The sequence below is a fragment of the Rattus norvegicus genome, chromosome 19 (genome assembly GCF_021556685.1).
Source record: "Rattus norvegicus strain SHRSP/BbbUtx chromosome 19, alternate assembly SHRSP_T2T, whole genome shotgun sequence".
Classification (NCBI taxonomy): Eukaryota; Metazoa; Chordata; class Mammalia; order Rodentia; family Muridae; genus Rattus; species Rattus norvegicus.
In genome coordinates, this window is record NC_141552.1 from 50029218 (window position 1) to 50046763 (window position 17546).

Here is a 17546-nt window from a genome sequence, read left to right on the forward strand (position 1 = left end):
TGTAGCTCAGTTACTAGACTGCTTACCCGGCATGCACAAAGGCCTGTGTTTGATCCTCTGTACCACGTACATCTGGGCGTGCTAGTGCATCCCTGTGATAATCTCAGCACTTGGAGATCCAGGTGGGCAAGTCAGGAGTTCAAGGTTCTCCGCAGCTATGAGTAAGCTCTAGGCTGGCCTGGCCTGTATGAGGTTGCCTTAAAAAGAAGAAAGGGGGACATCACATCTAAACATATTTAATACCATTGTCTCTAAAGTGTGTGTAGGGCTGGAGAGATGGCTCAGCAGTTAAGAGCACTGGCTGCTCTTCCAGATGACCCAGGTTCAATTCCCAGCACAGACATGGCAGATCATAACACTCTGTAACTCAGGTTCCTGTGGATCTGACTCCCTCACACAGACATATGTAGGACAAACACCATATGTACATGAAAGAAAGGATAGGAGAGACAGACAGACAGACAGACAGACAGACAGAGAATTACAGTGACGACTCCTGTCTCTTCTCCACAGACTATGGATCTGCATTCTTGTCCAAAGCCGATTGTGTTTGTATTGCACACATTCTTATCTGCCAAAGTCACTCGCATGGGACTGCTTGTGTGAGCAGCAAGAGTGGAGAAAGACTGCCACAAGAAGTATTTCCACCTCAGAAGATGACATAAAGACAAGCAACAACAACGCAGAAGCACAAACTGAAGCCCTTGCTCCCTCCCTCCATCACAGTGCCTTCCCGAGGACCTGCAGACCACTGCTGGACCACAACAGGGTTTTAGGAAGGGCTGACCTTTCCCACACAGCCTTGGCCAGAAATTCTAGAACTATAATGAGCTCCAAATCAAAGCTGTCGATTTAGCGACTTAGTGTCTCTTTTTCATGATGTGATCTCTAAGTAATTAGGTTTATTTCCCCTGTTATGAAGGCTGACTCTTTGGGTCTCTCTTTGGATGTAGACAATAGCCAAAAGGGGTTCTCCTTTTCTCTCTGTAGGAATCATTTGGGCATAGCCTTGAGCTTGTCGCTCCCCAGGTGCTAGTGTGTAGCCGCCATCCCTCAGGCATATCCCACACAGGTCAATTGCACCTCGGTGTTAACGTTTTTTACCTTGGAAATCCCTGAGCATCATCCCCACAGGTTCCTCCACCCACCCTGGCTCTCACTGACCCCACCCTGCCCACCCCTAGCACCAACTCCGCCACCCATAAGTGCTGCCTTTAGGACTCAAAACTTGCACAGTCCGGTTGCCTTTCCTTCACTCCTCTTTTTTTGTGGTGTCCAAGTTGAAAAGCAAGTTGGACTGCTGCTCTGAAAGGAGTTTTGCTTTCTTCAGTTTATATTGAGTTTGTATTTGGTAGGAGCCAGGGGAGGGTCTACAGTTTATTTTGAAAGATCCTCATTTTAAGCTAAGCCATTTCTTATCACTTACCAAGTGTGCCTTTGGTTAGGCTCCGTGGAGCTTCATTAGTGTCTGGATGAAGGGGTCCCATCGAGCTTTCAGGAGTCCTCCTTCAGGTCAGTTCCTTAAAGATGTCTGTCGGTGGTAATTTTGTGGGTCAAGATGCCACATTGAGTGGCACAAGGCACTTTTGTGGCCCCAAAGTAGTAAGGACAAGTCACCTCCAGCTCCAATTGAACACTGAGCTGCTTAATATAACACACCCTGGATGGCAGGATGATGTCACCTGCATTTTGTTCAGCATGGCCAAGTGTCGTCATGACTCAGTGTGAGCATGACCCAGAAGATCATCCTCAGTTTGTTTCTCCTGGTTTGGAAGGGAGAGAGGTATATAAAAAACGTTTGAAACACTCTCTACATAAAATATCAAGATTAGCACAGCTCCTGAATCTGAACAAAAAGGAAATATCAATTTTCTACCCTCTGAAAACATGTCTAGAAACAGCTCGCATTTTCTAGATTTCTCTCGAGTGCCACCCAAGGATATGACGCTTCAAATAGGGTAGAGGGCGAAAGGGAAGAAAACACAAGTGTCTGTGTAGAGCCTGAGCCACTTTGATTGACAGGGTAGCCAGAGGAAAGGGCAGGTGCCAAGCAGAGGTGTCAGCCTGCTGCCCTCTGCTGTCTATGAGTCAGGCCCCCTGCTCTGCAGTCAGATTAACAGTTTGCAGAGGCTGGGGAGAAAGTCATAACCCTGAGATTGTTTCCATCCGTGATACAGCTTCAACTCAAAGGAAAAAGAGAAATGTCCCAGCTCTGAGTGCAGAAAGCAGAGCTGCAGCAGGTAACCTCAGGCAGAGAGCTCTGGCTCCTGCCTCCCTGAGCTGCAGTTTGCAAGGCTGAGCCACCAGGGGGATTGACAGGAGGCGCTGCCACCCTGTTCCTCAGGAGAGCTGTATGTAAGCAGGTATGATGGTGGCAGACAGGTAAGGTGTGCACATGTTCTGGCTGAGGACTGTGGGTTTTTAATGCTGTCATTTGAGTCTTGTAAAATGAGGGCTTATGGATGATTTCTTTGTCATCAGCAGCCCCAAGCTGCTAAGGTCCTAAGCTGCTTGTTCCAGAAGCTGCAGCAGCCCCCCAGGCAGGTGGTCCATTAGGAATTTCTCAAACCACAAGTGGAATGCTTTTTGCGAGTGTGGGACACCTTGATACAAACCTATTATTATCAATTTTGTACTCAAATGCCAAAATATAACAAAATATTTTCAAATGACAACTAAAAATGGGCATCTTTGATAATCACCTCTTTTATAGAATCAGCTGTATTGTCTTTTCTTTTCCATCTTGAACATTATTGGGGGTGTTGTGGGCTCCTGGTGTCGAGTGGGCAGGAAGTGCAGAGCCCTCCTGGTGAGATAGAGCATTTCCTAGGTATCGCTGCATCCCATGCGGTCCCAGGTCACCCCTGGATGAGAACCTCCTCCCCATAAGAAAGAGGACTAAAGGAAGCTAATGTTACCAACAAGCCTTGCCTAGAAATTATCAAATATTTTATATAAAGAAATGCTTGTGTGTATATGCCATATTTATTAATAATTATAACTAAAGTCACCAACTTGTAGACAGTTCTTGGTTCAATATTGGGACGTGTATGGGCAGTCAGAAACGTTACTTTAAATGCCACCTGCCTATTTTGAAGCCATGTTTAGCACTTTTTAGACTAGGGTAAGTCTGAAAGTGCCTGGTGGGATTTTGTCTTTTGTTTTTGTCTGAGCTCTCAAAGTTTGTTACTGGAAATGATTTGCATGGAAGGACAGATTGGATTATTTATTTTTCTATGTAGAACAATGTCTCTAACCAGCAAAGCTCGCACTGTCACTGGTTTGTCTGTTTTCCTCACTCCTTCACCTGGACAGAACGGTAGCAAAGCTTTGCTCAGCTGAGTAAAGGCACCTAGCTGACAAACCAAGACTGTTCCTTCAAAACAGGAAGCTTATCACCAGGTGGGGGAAATGCTATGTGGAATCTGAGCACCCACCCCACCCCACCCCAAAAAGACGGGTTTTACTGTGAGTGGTTTTGATGAACAAAAATGTGTGGGGAACATTACTGGTTTCTTCAAATTTTAAGTCTTCTAGTTTAATCTAAATGCATATGGATTTGTTTGTTTTCAAAACCATGCAAGGATCTCCCCGTGTTTTAATGCCTTCAAAGCTGCTATGCAACTTCCCTTAAAAGCCCTTCCTGCTGAAAGAGGTGAACAATTGTGAAGTGTTCAGGGAAGAGGGGGACTCCTGCATTTTCTGTTCTTGAGTATCTTTTCTTGGACACCTATCTGGACCGTATTTTATTGTTCTCACTGGTTCAGGCTATTGATTGTATACCATACTTAAATGTGCAAATATTCTGCTTCCGTTCCCACGTGGCTGCTGGCAGCTCTAGGTGCCAAGAATGAACTGGCTTCTTAGAATGTTGGGCTCAGTGGTCAAGAGGACTTGCTGCTCTGTCATGGGCTTGGGGACTGGAGATCAGATCTCAGTGTCCCCAGTCTAGTGGCCCAAGAAAGGAAGAGATGGAGGGAGGGAGGAAAGAAGGAAGGAAGGAAGGGAGGAAGGAAGGAAGGAAGGAAGGAAGGAAGGAAGGAAGGAAAGAAGGAAACTCCGAATCTCTAATGAGAGGGTCACACATACCAAGTCACTTAGTCACTTAGTTCTTTCTTTTTTTTTTTTTTTTTTTTTTTTTTCCCAGAGCTGGGGACCAAACCCAGGGCCTTGTGCTTGCTAGGCAAGAGCTCTACCACTGAGCTAAATCCCCAGCCCTGTCACTTAGTTCTTAAAAGTACATTGCTCTGGACAGCCTGTTAATATGTAGCACTACAGTGGTAGTCTGAGTTTGCTTTGGAAGCTACTCCAGGTTTGTCAGGCACCAGGACGACACAAGACGCTGTCTCAGAACAACAACAGAATTGTAGTACTTGGAGCTGCAGGCAAAGCATCCGAGCTTAGCTGTATACTCAGCTCAGGCCACTGGCTCACCTCTGATCCTGTCTCAGGACAGGAGAAAAGTTGAGGTCGTATAAACTTTAGTTGAATCCACGCCCTTGTTTTATTACTTAGTAATCCAGAATGGTTTTGACTACATGCAATCCTTAGCAGCGGATACAGTCCACACTGAACCATCTTTAAGCTGTGACTTTCACAGTCTAGATATTCCCCAAGAGTGGAGTGGCTGGTAGAGACCAAGATTGTGTACGTTCAGACAACATGATCGCTCTGCACTGTGGTGATGGAAGAGGGATTGAGTCCCTCTAGTAATTGGCGGCCTAAGCAGCTGCTCTGAAACCTGTTCTCTTCTTTAAAAATGAGATGGTGTAGAGATTGGCTCAGTAGCAGAGCATGGACAAGGCCCTGGAATCCTCTGGAACACTGTGTCCAGCTGACCCGTGACACAAGTTTATCAAAGGTGACAACTCCAGGGGGAGGTTCAGAAAGAACAAATGCCCACAGGGAGCACATTAATTATTTTAGCTCTTTCCAGCAGTGGCCAAACCAACTAGGTGACTCACAAGAACACTTTCTTCCTTTCTTCTTTTCTAATCTTAGGCATTGAAGTTGACCGGGGCCTTGGTCTAAGCATTCAGTTGGTACCACTGAGCGACATCTTCCGAAATCCCTAGCCCCTTTGCTTTCAGAATAAAACGTTTTGATTTTCTTCTTGATTTTTAACAAACTCTCATATAACCTAGACTAGCCTCAAATTGCTGATCTCCCTGCCTCTAACTGAGCGCTGTGGATCACAGCTGTGCACAGGCTTTGAAGTGTAAACTTGAACTTAATTTCCTGCCACCTCTGTTTTTCCATCCCACTTCAGGTGTCTGGATCAGATAATTTTCTGGGGTTTGTTTTATGCATATGAGCGTTTGCCTGCATGTGCCCCATGTACACACCTGGCATCTGAGGAAGCCAGGAGAGGGCTTCAGATCCCCTGGAATGGACGTGAGAGGGTTGTGAGACACATGTGGGTGCTGGGAACTAAAACCCGGGTCCTCTGCAGATGCAGACAGTGCTCTTAACCACTGCACCGTCTTTCCGGCCATGGTGTGTGAAGTACAATCCCAGCCCTTGGGAGGTCTATGAGGCCAGGGAGGTGGGGAGTTCAAAGTCATCCTCAGCTGTGTAGAGAGTTTGAGGTCAGCCTGTGGTCATGCACGAAACTCTGCTCTAAAAAAAGTTTGTGTGAATTCAATATAATATATAGATATGCCTTTTGCAAATTATTCTTTGCCCAATTGGTTAGACACGTAATTTTAAATCTACCATATTGTGAGACACATTGGTTTAAGTGTTTAGTCTCATCAGGAGGCAGAGGCAGATCTCAAGGTCAGCCTGGTTTACAGGATGAGTTCTAGGCTAGCCAAGGCTACTCAGTGAGACCCTGTCTTTTTTTTTTTTTTTTTTTTTTTTAAAGCAAGCACCGACAAAAGCTGTGCAGGTAAACCCTGTGAAAGATATTCCATCACTTCCTGTAGGACTGAGATCCCTGACTAGACTTCTCGCCTCAGCCTTGCACTGACTTCTCCATTCCATAGTCACTCGGCCTTGTGGCTCTGTCACCCTTCTGAAGCCACAGAAGACAAAAGGTTCTCTGGGAATGTAGACTTCCACACTAGTCCGTGGTATATCCATCCCTACGTTTCATTTAACAAGCATTGCTGAATGATCGCAAAGGAACTTGTAGGGCCTGCAAGATGTCCCAGCAGGCAAAGGCACGTGCAGCCAGGGTTGACTACCTGAACTCAGCGCCCAGACTCCACATGGTAGAAGTAGAGAACTGCCACCCAGAAGTTAGCCTCTGAGCACTCCTGCTAGAGCACCCACTCACAGTGAAATGTATGCGGCGGGGAGACACTTGTAGATTCGGTGGCCTTATACCCTCTATTGCCCAGTCAACCACAGCCTCTCTTTATGAACTACTCTGTTTCTCCTTTATGTGTGTGGTTGCTTTACCTGCATATATGTGAGCTACATCTGTGCAGAGGCCTGGAACAGGAGTTGGAGGTGGTTATGGGCTGCCACATGGGTGCTGGGAGCAGGACAGGTCCTCTGGCAAAGCAGCCTCAGTTCCTGCTCGCTGTGCTGTCTTTCCAGCATCGGACTTCCCGGGCAAACAACTGTTTAAAGGCCCTGCCCGTGTCAGCTCGGGCAGGTGAGTGTTAAGGAAGCTGGGCTTACCTCATTTCTCAATGAAAACTTAGACTTTAGTTTGGGACGGAAAATATTGTCGGTCCCTCAATAAGATAAATCACAAAATGAAAGATTAATCTTTATTGCCAACAGTAGATTAATAGCCTTTTTATTATTTTAAATGGGCAGAAAGGTTTATTTCTGAACATTACTGACTATTCATTTCTGTATTTACGATTTAAGCATCTCTGGAGTTTTTAAGCATGTTTTGGGCAGTTTTGTTTTTATTTTTTGTTTTTTGTTTGTTTTTGCTTTTTTTGTCCTTGTTCTTTTGACAGAGTCTCTCTGTGTAACTCTGACTGTTCTGTAACAGATCTGTAGCCCAGGGTAACCTCAAACTCACAAGAGATCTACCTGCCTCTGCCTGGCATCACCACCACTGGCTGCATCTTGCTTTCTTAAGGTCCTTACACATTATAGCTGGAGTTTTTCTCCATTAATAAACAACAATTGCATTAAAAATTAGCAAGAGTGCAGGTGTGGAGAGGTGCTCAGTGGTTCGAGCATTGACTGCTCTTTTAGAGGCTCTGGCTTTAATTGTCCGCACCCACGTGATAGCTCACAGCCTTCTCTAATCGTAGTACTGTGGGATCCAGTGCCCCTTTCTAGTGTCAGATGTACATGTAGACAAAACACCCATATACATACAATATAGAAATAAGTCCTAAAAATTAGCACAATTCCGCTTATTCAAGAACACACTAGGGTCTGGGGATTTAGCTCAGTGGTAGAGTGCTTACCTAGGAAGCGCAAGGCCCTGGGTTCGGTCCCCAGCTCCGAAAAAAAGAACCAAAAAAAAAAAAAAAAAAAAAAAGAACACACTAACATTCAAACTCAGTGGAAAAGACCCAGAGAGAGAGAGACGGGTCGGCTGGATTTTCCTGAAGTGACTGTCCCTGTCACTCCATGCTGTTTTTTGTTGGCCTGTGAGATCAGCTTTTCAAACCATTCCCTGAAAGCACCTCGCTCTCTGTGCTGGGCTTGGCCAGATTATGTAGTTGCATGGCTCCCGCCCCTTGTTTGCAAGTGTGTTGAAGTCACCCGTGAGGACTGGTGACTGTGAACTGTAGGGACTTGAGTGTCTTGCTCTCAAAGCTGCCCTTTACAGTCAGGTGCCGATGACTGTGTTTTATCAAAACCAGCATATGGTAATACTGCTGTACATCGAGTGCGGGGGGCCAAAGACGGGCTTTCCTTCTGTTGAGTCCTGTTAACACGGGTATTTTTTACATCTCCTTGTTGGTGTTTTCTGATTTAGTAGGATTCTGGAGAGAGGAAAGCTGAGGTCTGTGTGATCTCAGTATGGGATACCAGTGTTACTGTTAGTCTGTCGGCCGAGGTAAGCCTGCAGGCCCCAGTGCCCAAACAACCCTCTTCTTCATGCCAGATCTGAAGTCTTACAGAGCATAACCTACTTTCTTCCTCCTGTGCACACTCTGCTAATGCCCATGTACATGTATTTGTTCTCTCACTACTCATTCTTGTTAAGTGTAAAGATTTAGAAAGCTAGCTTAAGTGAGGCTGCTGATTAGCCCAGAAGAACGCTTGCCTGAATACAGGAAGCCCTGAGGTCTATCCACAGCACCATAGAAAACCAGATGTGGCTGGCCACATCTATAAACCCAGCACTCATTTGGAAGGTGGGAGGTGGGAAGAAGCCATCCACAGTTACATAGTAAATAACAAGCCAGCGTAGGCATTCGAAACTGCCCCTCAAAACAAACAAACACAAAAACCTCAACAACAAAAATATCCCATTTGTACCAACTGATTGTTTTGGTGTTGTTTTGGGTGTTGCTTTTGTTTTTCTTTTTATAATCCTTTATTTGAATGAGACCTCTATACAAGTCTTATTTAAAAATTTTCAAGTCTGGGGTTGGGGATTTAGCTCAGTGGTAGAGCGCTTGCCTAGGAAGCGCAAGGCCCTGGGTTCGGTCCCCAGCTCCGAAAAAAAGAACCAAAAAAAAAAAATTTTTTTTCAAGTCTTCTGGCTACCAAATCAAAGACCCATGACATAAAACAGAGCAGTCTGTGTTCTTTTTAAAAGGCTTTATGTGTATTCTCTCAATATAGATGCTTAGACAACACTTCCCTTGGGTTGCACATCGACATATAACATTGTATATTACAATGAAAATTTGTAACTTAAGGGTATTATATAAATATATATAAGTATATATGCCTTTGTAACCTTTTTATTGTAAATAAAAAGTTGCTTTTAGACATTGTCTCCTGTGTTTTAAACTGTGGTCCTAGTTTCAGACTTACAGGAAAGTTTCTAAAATCAGAGAAATGGGATGGTGGCTGGAGCCCCCAGTCAGAGGCTGAGGCTGATTGCTGCAGAACGTTTGAAATATGTGTTTCAAAAACCTGTCTCCCCTTCCGCCGTCTTTCCTAATTATTAGTGATTTTCACAATTGTTCCATTATCTTAATGTCTGTTTTGGCAGGCACTCTTAGATTCAGGAATGTCTATGTTACCATACAAGGCATTTTGGGTGGCCGCAGTCTAGCCCTCCTTGTCAGGAAACCAACATGACTAACCCCCACCCATCCCATGCAGGGCCTGTCATTGCTTTCTGGCCTCCTAGTATCATGTCTTTGTTCCCTTTGTCTCTCCAGTCTCCAGCCTTGGACAACTCAGTTACTTCCTACTCAGGGCCTGAGAGTTAAAGAACATGGGCATGCGGGCCAGGGGAGGTGCTCAGCGGGTGCCTCCAGTGCTGATTTGGGTTCCCTGACATCCCACATAACAGGGAGAAAAAATGACTCCCAAACGATTTACACACATGCACACCCCAGAAATAAATCTAAGGAAAAAAATTAAAAGACGCCTGGTGGTGATGGTGCACACCTTTCGTCCCAGCACTCAGGAGGTGGAGTCAGGCAGACCTCTTGAGTCTGAGGCCAGCCTGGTCTACAGAGTGAGACAAAACTACAAAAACAACAACAATGGGAAGAGAAAGGAAGAAAACCCTCCCCACAGGCGTGCCCGGCCATCCAGGGTTTAGTTAATTTCAGACGTAGCCATCACATTTGCTGACTATAAGTAGTACCTCAGCCTCTGAAGCCTCCATCCCCACTCCCTGTCCACCTCCTGCACCTGTCCACCCTCGCCCTCACCCCAGGACACCCCACTGCCTCTTCCTTGGAACTGGAAGTTTGAGCAGCAGGGAAGGTGAATACAGGAGCAATGGCACAGTTGGTGAACAAGTGGATTTCTTTCTTTTTTATTTATTTTTGGTCTTAGTTATGAGTGTTCGGGAGCCACCGGGTGGGTGCTGGCTACAGCTTCAGGTCTTCTGCAAGAGCAGCCCGTGCCCTGACTGCCAAGCCATCTCTCTGCCCCAGCCTCACTCTCAAAACTAGTTTTGGAGCTGGGCACAGTGGTACATGCATTAATCTTAGACTCGGGAGGCAGAGCAGGAGGGTCTCTGGGTTTGAGTCAAGCCTTGTTTCGTTCTCACGGACCTGGCTTTGGCCCCTTTCATTACTGAAACTAGTCTGTTGTTTGGTACAGTGCTGGATGTCAGCCTGGAGGTCTCGCCAATGCTAGGCAGGCACTCTACCACTGTTGTTTTGATACAAGGTCTCTGGGGACCAGGTTGACTTCAAACTTGTTGTGATCCTCCTGCCTCTGGCATTACAGGCCAAGGTTAAGAGCATGTGCCTCAGTATGAACCCTAGGACACCACTGCTTTTGTCCTCTCAGTGGTCGTATTGGCTACTTGAGGTGGCTCACTGGTCCAAGCTTGGGTTTGTCAACATTCTTAGAACTAGCAGAATCCAGTCTAGGACAGAGAACTGTGAGGAGGAGGAGGAGGAAGAAAATGGAATCAACTGTGCCTTTCCAAGTCATTCCTGTTCTGCTAAAGGTGTGGGAGCTGAAAGTCAAGTTTCTGCTACAATGAGGAAGAATGTAAAGTTCTCAAGTCTAAGCATGTCGTGTGGGCAGCCCCCCAAAACTTAAATTTAGCTCCTGCTCCCCCCTTTTCCTCCTCCCCTTCCCATCCCAGCCCTGACTCCAGAACCCAGGGTGTCTCCTCATCTGAAGTCAGGCTGTCGCCTGAGAGACTGCTGAGATGGAACACGGTCCCTCAGAAGCAGCTGTGTGTGACAATTTTCTTGGAATGTGTGAGGGTGAGGTGTGTTTCCTGGGAAGCTCTCTGGACAGCAGGCTCCAAGAACAAAGCAAGTCACCAGAGAATACCAGGTAGGTGGAATCAAAAGAAGGTGACCAGCCTTCCTGCAGGCCTCAAAAGCCGCGCTTGTCACCCACCGAGCAGTGTCCTCTCAAAATTCATATGCTAAATCTCAGAATGTGATTAGAAGGTCTTCAGGGAGGGGATTAAGTTGGAATGAAGCTTTTAGAGTGGGCTCAAGGAGCTAGGGAGAGAGCTCAGTCATGAAGAGCACTGGCTTTGTCTCCTAGAGGACCCACGTTCAATTCCCAGCACCCACATAGCAGCTCACAACTGTCTCTAACTACTTCAGTCCCAGGGGATCTGACACCTTCACAAGCGTGCACATAAAAAATAAAATTAGGGGGTTGGGGATTTGGCTCAGTGGTAGAGCGCTTGCCTAGGAAGCGCAAGGTCCTGGGTTCGGTCCCCAGCCCCGAAAAAAAATTAATTAGATAAGTTATTTAGAGTGGGCTCTATTCCAATATGGCTTCTGTCCCTGTATGATGAAGAAATTTGGGCCCAAGAGGGCTAAGGGAAACCTTTTCGTCAGTGTCTGAAGTGGTCAAAGTGACCTTGTTCTTGCAGATGCTCTGTAGACTGTGCTGATGTGGCGGAATTACTGGCCACCTTCCTCCTGTGAAGATATTGAAGGAGAAAAGGAATATAGGCCTTGGAAGGTAAAGAGGGTATCAGTTAGAAGCTAGGCAATGCGGCCTCCAGCAAGACTGTATTTGCATAAATCTGCTGCTAATAGGCAAGATGCAGCAGACTCGGGCATTTCCTGAGTAATAAAGTTTCCAAGCTCCCACAGAGTCCTCCTACTGTCTAGTATTTCCAGTCCTCTGAGGCCTGGGATTTGAGTAACCAGTGCATACTTGTAGAGGAAAACCACAGGAGAAGGCAGGAAAGAGAGGTTCGCCATTACAAGTCAAGGAGAGACCTCCAAAGAAACATGCATGCTCACCAGAACTGTGAGAAAATGACATTTCTGCTGTGAAAGTCACTTTGGAGCCAGGCGTGATGGTGTGCGCCGAGCTAATCCTAGCTCTTTTTTTTTTTTTTTTTTTTTTTTTGGTTCTTTTTTTTCGGAGCTGGGGACCGAACCCAGGGCCTTGCGCCTAATCCTAGCTCTTAGAAGGTGGAGGCAGGCAGAGCTTTCTGAGTTCCAGGCCAGCCCGTTCTACACAGTGAGTTCCAGACCAGCTAGCGCTATCCATAGGGAGACCTTGTTACAAATACACACACACACACACACACACACACTCTCTCTCTCTCTCTCTCTCTCTCTCTCTCTCTCTCTCACACACACACACACACACACACTCTCTCTCTCTCTCTCTCTCTCTCTCTCTCTCTCTCTCTCTCACACACACACACACACACACACACACAGTTGGATATTTCCTGGTGGTACCTTTAGCCATAGCACCACCTCTTTCTAATTATGTGACTTTAAAATTTTACCTCTGTTTTCAACTCCTGATGTGTGGGGGATGGTGTTAATGCCCCACCTCTCTCACAAGCTCTTTCTTTAGGTAACTCACTAATGATTACTACATGCGGTAGATAGTGTCTTGTGCTTGAGTCCAAACAGTAAAGACTCCACCCGTACCCACACCCACCTCCGCCCGCATTCTATGGCTACCCAACCCTAGTCTGGCTGCAGAGCAGGCCAGATAGATGGAGAGAGGAGGAGGTAAGGGAGTGGTTACTGGAAAAGCTGGCTAACTGGAGGGATGGAGGATGGAGGTCCGATCCAGTTTGCAGGGAAGTTGGTTTAGGAGTGGCTCACACAGCCAGTTGGTGGTTGCATCTCTCACAGGGGGACCCTAATCCCCAAATCATAGATTGCTTTCTATCAGTAACTCTCCAAAGCACAGGTTATTTTCTTTGAGCTCTCATTGCTGATTTGCACTTTCTGGCACATTCTATGATAGGCAAGTCAGAAGGGGGCAGCTAGCTGCCCTGAGGTTCCTGTACTGGTGACCAAACACAAAAATGATACTCTACCTGGCTATTGTGGAAGGTGGGGGTCAGATGAGGGGTGGGCAGATCTGATCACCACGCTGTCTTCACCATCAGTGCCTAGGACACTTGAGTGGAAACAGAAGCCATGATGATATGAAATGTACTCTGCAAGGCCCCTTCCTGTGCCAGAGTCCACAGGGATCCTCCCTCAGACCCACATCAAGGCCTGCTGGCTCCCTGACTTGGTGTGTCGTGAGCACCCCATCTCCCCCATACTTCGGTTCCGCGGTTGCCCATGTCTTATTGCCTGAAATCGCCACCTGAAGTCAATAACAGGCCCCTCTCTAGCATACTGCTGTGCTCACCATAGGACCCTCAGGACCGACTGACAGACTGCTCCATCCACCTCCCACTTGCTGGGTGTGGTCATAGAGCCCTCCATTTCTCTTCTGATGAGTACCTTTCCCTCTGGAGTCTTCCCTCATGTTGCCCACAACTGAGCACTGAGAAGAAAAGCCCAAAGCAAGCTGTGTACCCAGAGGGTGCCAATTACAATCAGGCCTTCCTTCGGCTGCTCACTTTGGATCTCTTGATATGACTTTAAACCACTTGCCCTAGTACCTGTGGGAAGCATTTCTGGCCAAAGTCATTGGTACCTTCCCTGTCACCCTCTGCCTTCTTGATTGCATCAGATACTGTGGTCCCCACTCTCTGTCAAGTCTCTCACACCACCTGAGGCACTCCTCTGGTTGTGTTCTCTTTCTTGTCTTTTCCCCATGTATTTGTGTGGCACTGGGGTTGCAACCTATGAGCTCACCCATGTGAAGCACACATTCCTACCACTGAACACTCTGGAACTCTTTACTTTTTTTTTTTTTTTTTTCCTTTCGGAGCTGGGGACTGAACCCAGGGCCTTGCACTTGCTAGGCAAGTGCTCTACCATTGAGCTAAATCCCCAACCCCTCAACTCTTTACTTTCTATTCTGAGACAATCTCTCTAAGTTGCCCACACTAGCCCAGTTTGATAGGCTACCCACAACCTGCCTGATAGGAATGTAGATATTCTAAAGACACCTGTGCCTGTCCCATCCTGTTACCAGATTATTGAAACAATTTCCCTGTGAATTTCATGCTGGAAGAAGGACAAGGCTGGCTCTAACTAGAGTGGGGAGAGTGAGGGGAAAGGGAGAAGGGGGGAGGGTTATCTCATCCCAAGGAAGAGTTCCAGAACTGGAGGCTAGACAGTGATAGGCAGAACCTCACCAGACCTGGGGTGTTTAGCTATGCACAGCTCCATTCTTTATTCAAATCTAAGCCTATGTCGGTACCCAGAGAATGGACGCTGAATCTCTTTGTTCTTCCTTTTTTAAAAGATATATTTATTTTTATGTATATGAGTACACTACAACTGTCCTCAGACACACCAGAAGAGGGCATCGGATCCCATTACGGTTGTGAGCCACCATGTGGACACTGGGATTTGAACTCAGGACCTCTGGAAGAGCAGTCAGTGCTCTTAACCACTGAGCCATCTCTCTTTGTTCTTCCTAATGTGGCCACATCAGATAAAGTTCCTTCCTCTGATTTTCTACTATTTCTTCTCTGTTTAACTGGCTGTTAAGGACCTGTGACCAAGCCTTGCTTGTTAGGGTTCCTTTGAGTTCCTGGTTTATGTTTCCAAATGACCAATATTTGATGGATTGGGTTTTTGTCCTACTGGTTTTTGCAGTAGTGGAAATAAGCCAGGGCTCTGTGCATGCCAAGCAAGCACTCTGCCGTTGAGCTATAGCCACAGTTTCAAGGCAGGATAGGACCGGAATTATGAGGCCATGAGAAGGAAAAGGGCTTCCTTACCCTGGAGTCTGATTGAAGCCTCTTCCTGTGTGAGAAGCAAGAAAAAATTCTGGCATAGTTAATAATATTCACTGTTAAAAAAGGAAAGAAAGAAAAATCCTGTGCCAATCAATTCTTCTGAATTTAGATTCTTTATATCACATGAACAATGATGTCTGACTGTATTTGACCTTGGGTAGAACCTCTTGCCTTTCCCCAGACAACACCCTGTAATCTTTGTTTACAGTAAAGATGGATCCCTACTTCTGAGGATCTTAACTGTAATCCTGCCTGATGCTTTCAAGAGCTGCCTTGCGGTCCCCAGAGTTTCCCTTGTCACCTTTTAAAGATGTTTTAATCCCCACCACAAGTCCTGGGTATGACCACATAGAAACCAGCTGTGTGACGGTTTGCATATGCTTGGCCCGGGGAGTGGACCGATTAGAGGGTGTGGCCTTGTTGGAGTAGGCGTGGCCCTGTTGGAGTAGGTGTGGCCTTGTTGGAGTGGGTGTGTCACTGTGGGCGTGGGTTTAAGACCCTCGTCCTAGCTGCCTGGAAGCCAGTATTCTGCTCGCAGCCTTCAGATGAAGATGTAGAACTCTCAGCTCCTCCTGCACCATGCCTGCCTGGATGCTGCCATGCTCCTGCCTTGATGATAATGGACTGAACCTCTGAATCTGTAAACCAGCCCAAATTTATGTTGTCCTTTATAAGGCTTGCCTTGGTCATGGTGTCTGTTCACAGCAGTGAAACCCTAACTAAGACAAGCTGTAACTCTCTTTGCAAAGTCTGTACCCACACTTGAGGATGTATAACTTTCTGAAACTCTATTCTCCTCTCTCTCTCTCTCTCTCTCTCTCTCTCTCTCTCTCTCTCTCTCTCTCTCTCCAAGGTATCTCTGTGTAGCCCTGGCTGTCCTGGAACTCCCTCTGTAGAACAGGCTGGTCCTGAACTCACAGAGATCTGCCTGCCTCTGCCTCTAGGGTGTTGGGCACACACACTTCTTGTGATTGTGTGTGTGTGTGTGTGTGTGTGTGTGTGTGTGTGTGTGTACAATAGCATTCATGTGGAGGTCAAAGCACGACTTTCCTTCCATCATGGGTCCAGGGGATGGAGTTCAGGTGACCAGGCTTGGTGACAGGTGCTTTAACCTGCTGAGCCATCATGCTGGGTCAGCAGCTCTCTGAGAAGCCCACACTCGTGCTCTCAAGTGTGTCCTCCTTCCCTCTGAGTATCTCGCTTTCTCAGAGCCCTCATGCTTAAGCCTGCATTTGAATATTCTTATTGTGGGCCTGAAGACATGACTCGGTACTCGGTGGCTAGTCGCTCGCCCTTGCTGCTCTTCCAGGGGAAATGAGGTCCGCCCCTACCATCCACATGGTAGCTCTCAGCTTCTTTTCACTCTACCTCTATGGGACCTGACATTCTCCCCTGACCTCCATGCTTGCCCCTTCAGTCTTTGTGAGCCTCTGTGAGTCCTGCTTAGTTGATTCTGTGGGCTATGTTCTCCTGGTGTCCTCTACCCTCCCCCTTGCTCCTACAATTTCTTCCCCTTTTTCTTAGGAGTTCCCTGAGATCCAAGGAGAGGGACTAAGTGGAGATTTCCAATTTGGATTCTCTCTCTCGATCTCTTTCTGCCTAGTGTTTGACTGTGGATCTCGGCATCTGCTCCCGTCATCTACAGGAGAAGCCTTTCTAATTGTGATTGGGCTAGGCACCCTTCTGTGAGTATAGCAGAATATCATTAGGAGTTGTTTTATTGATTTTTTTCTTCTATTCCATGCTCTCCAGCTTCTGGCTGTTGGCCATCCAGGCAGTGCTGGGTGTAGCCCCCACTGTGGCTGCGACCTCAGATTACACTAGTCTTGGTTGGCCACGCCCACAAGTTCTGTATCTCCACTGCCTACCCAGCCTTGTGGGCAAGGCAGGTTGTAGGTGGAAGGTTTCGTGGCTGGGTTGGTATACCAGTCGCACCACTGGAAGCCTGGCATGGTTACAGAAGATGCTCTGAATCCTATATTACTAGGAGACCTCACTAGGGTTGCTCTTAGAGAATCCTCAGGGGTTTCTACTGCCCTACGTTTCCATAGCAACCCTCCCCCCAACTGCCCTCCAATTCCAGTTGTCTCTCCCCATACTCTCCCCCTCTGTCCTTCCAAAAAAAATCTTTACTAAAATCTAGATGTATCTTTTTTTGGGTCCTAACTTTGTTTCAGAAACTGACTAGCCCTAAAATTCTTTTATTTTTTTCATTGACACCACAATTCCAGTTGGTCTGAGTCAAGGGAAACAAAGTCTAAGGACCCCCAAGGGTGCTGAGGGTGACAGTGGGAGCTGTGCCTACTGCCAGCCCAAAGTATTGACAGCCCCACTGGATATATATGTGTGTGTGTGTATATATATATATATATATATATATATTGGTTCTTTTTTTCGGAGCTGGGGACCGAACCCAGGGCCTTGCGCTTCTTAGGCAAGCACTCTACCGCTGAGCTAAATCCCCAACCCCTATATTTTTTTTAAAGATTTATTATGTACATAGTGTTCTGCCTGCATATATGCCTGCATGCCAGAAGAGGGTGCCAGATCTCGTTCTAGATGGTTGTGAGCCACCACGTGGTTGCTGGGAATTGAACTCAGGACCTCTGGAAAAGCGTTCAGTGCTCTCTGAGCCATCTCTCCAGCTTCCCACTGGAAATTTTTTAGGGATATTTCAAAGGTCCCTCAAACTCAAAGCCTCCTCATCCGCTGCTGGTCCCTCACGACTCTATGGAACATTTGCATCTAAGTAGCCCAGCAGCAGGAGGAATCTGTCATCCCTGTGAGCTCTCCCTGGAGCCTATATTTGGCCCATCTCTCAATCCTTTTGGTCAGGTCCAAAAGGACCAAAGGCTACAGTGATGCCTATTAGCACACCAAA

The 17546-nt window shown here is 46.8% G+C and overlaps 1 protein-coding gene across 3 annotated transcripts in view; it reads left to right on the forward strand.

Annotated features, from left to right (window-relative positions):
* The window catches only part of Sntb2 (syntrophin, beta 2), an 88164-nt gene extending 84022 nt beyond the window's left edge, over window positions 1-4142 (forward strand). Inside the window, exon 7 of one of the 3 annotated variants that reach the window (XR_015643478.1) lies at window positions 514-3578. Coding sequence is in view for 2 of the 3 variants with exons in the window: in NM_001168674.1 (NP_001162145.1) it covers window positions 514-606 (93 nt within the window). In the remaining variant the exon portion in view is untranslated. Of the gene's footprint in view, window positions 1-513 lie in introns of all 3 variants that reach the window. The other 2 variants (NM_001168674.1, XM_087595170.1) reach the window with 2 other exon arrangements.
* The last annotated feature ends 13404 nt before the right edge of the window (window positions 4143-17546 follow it).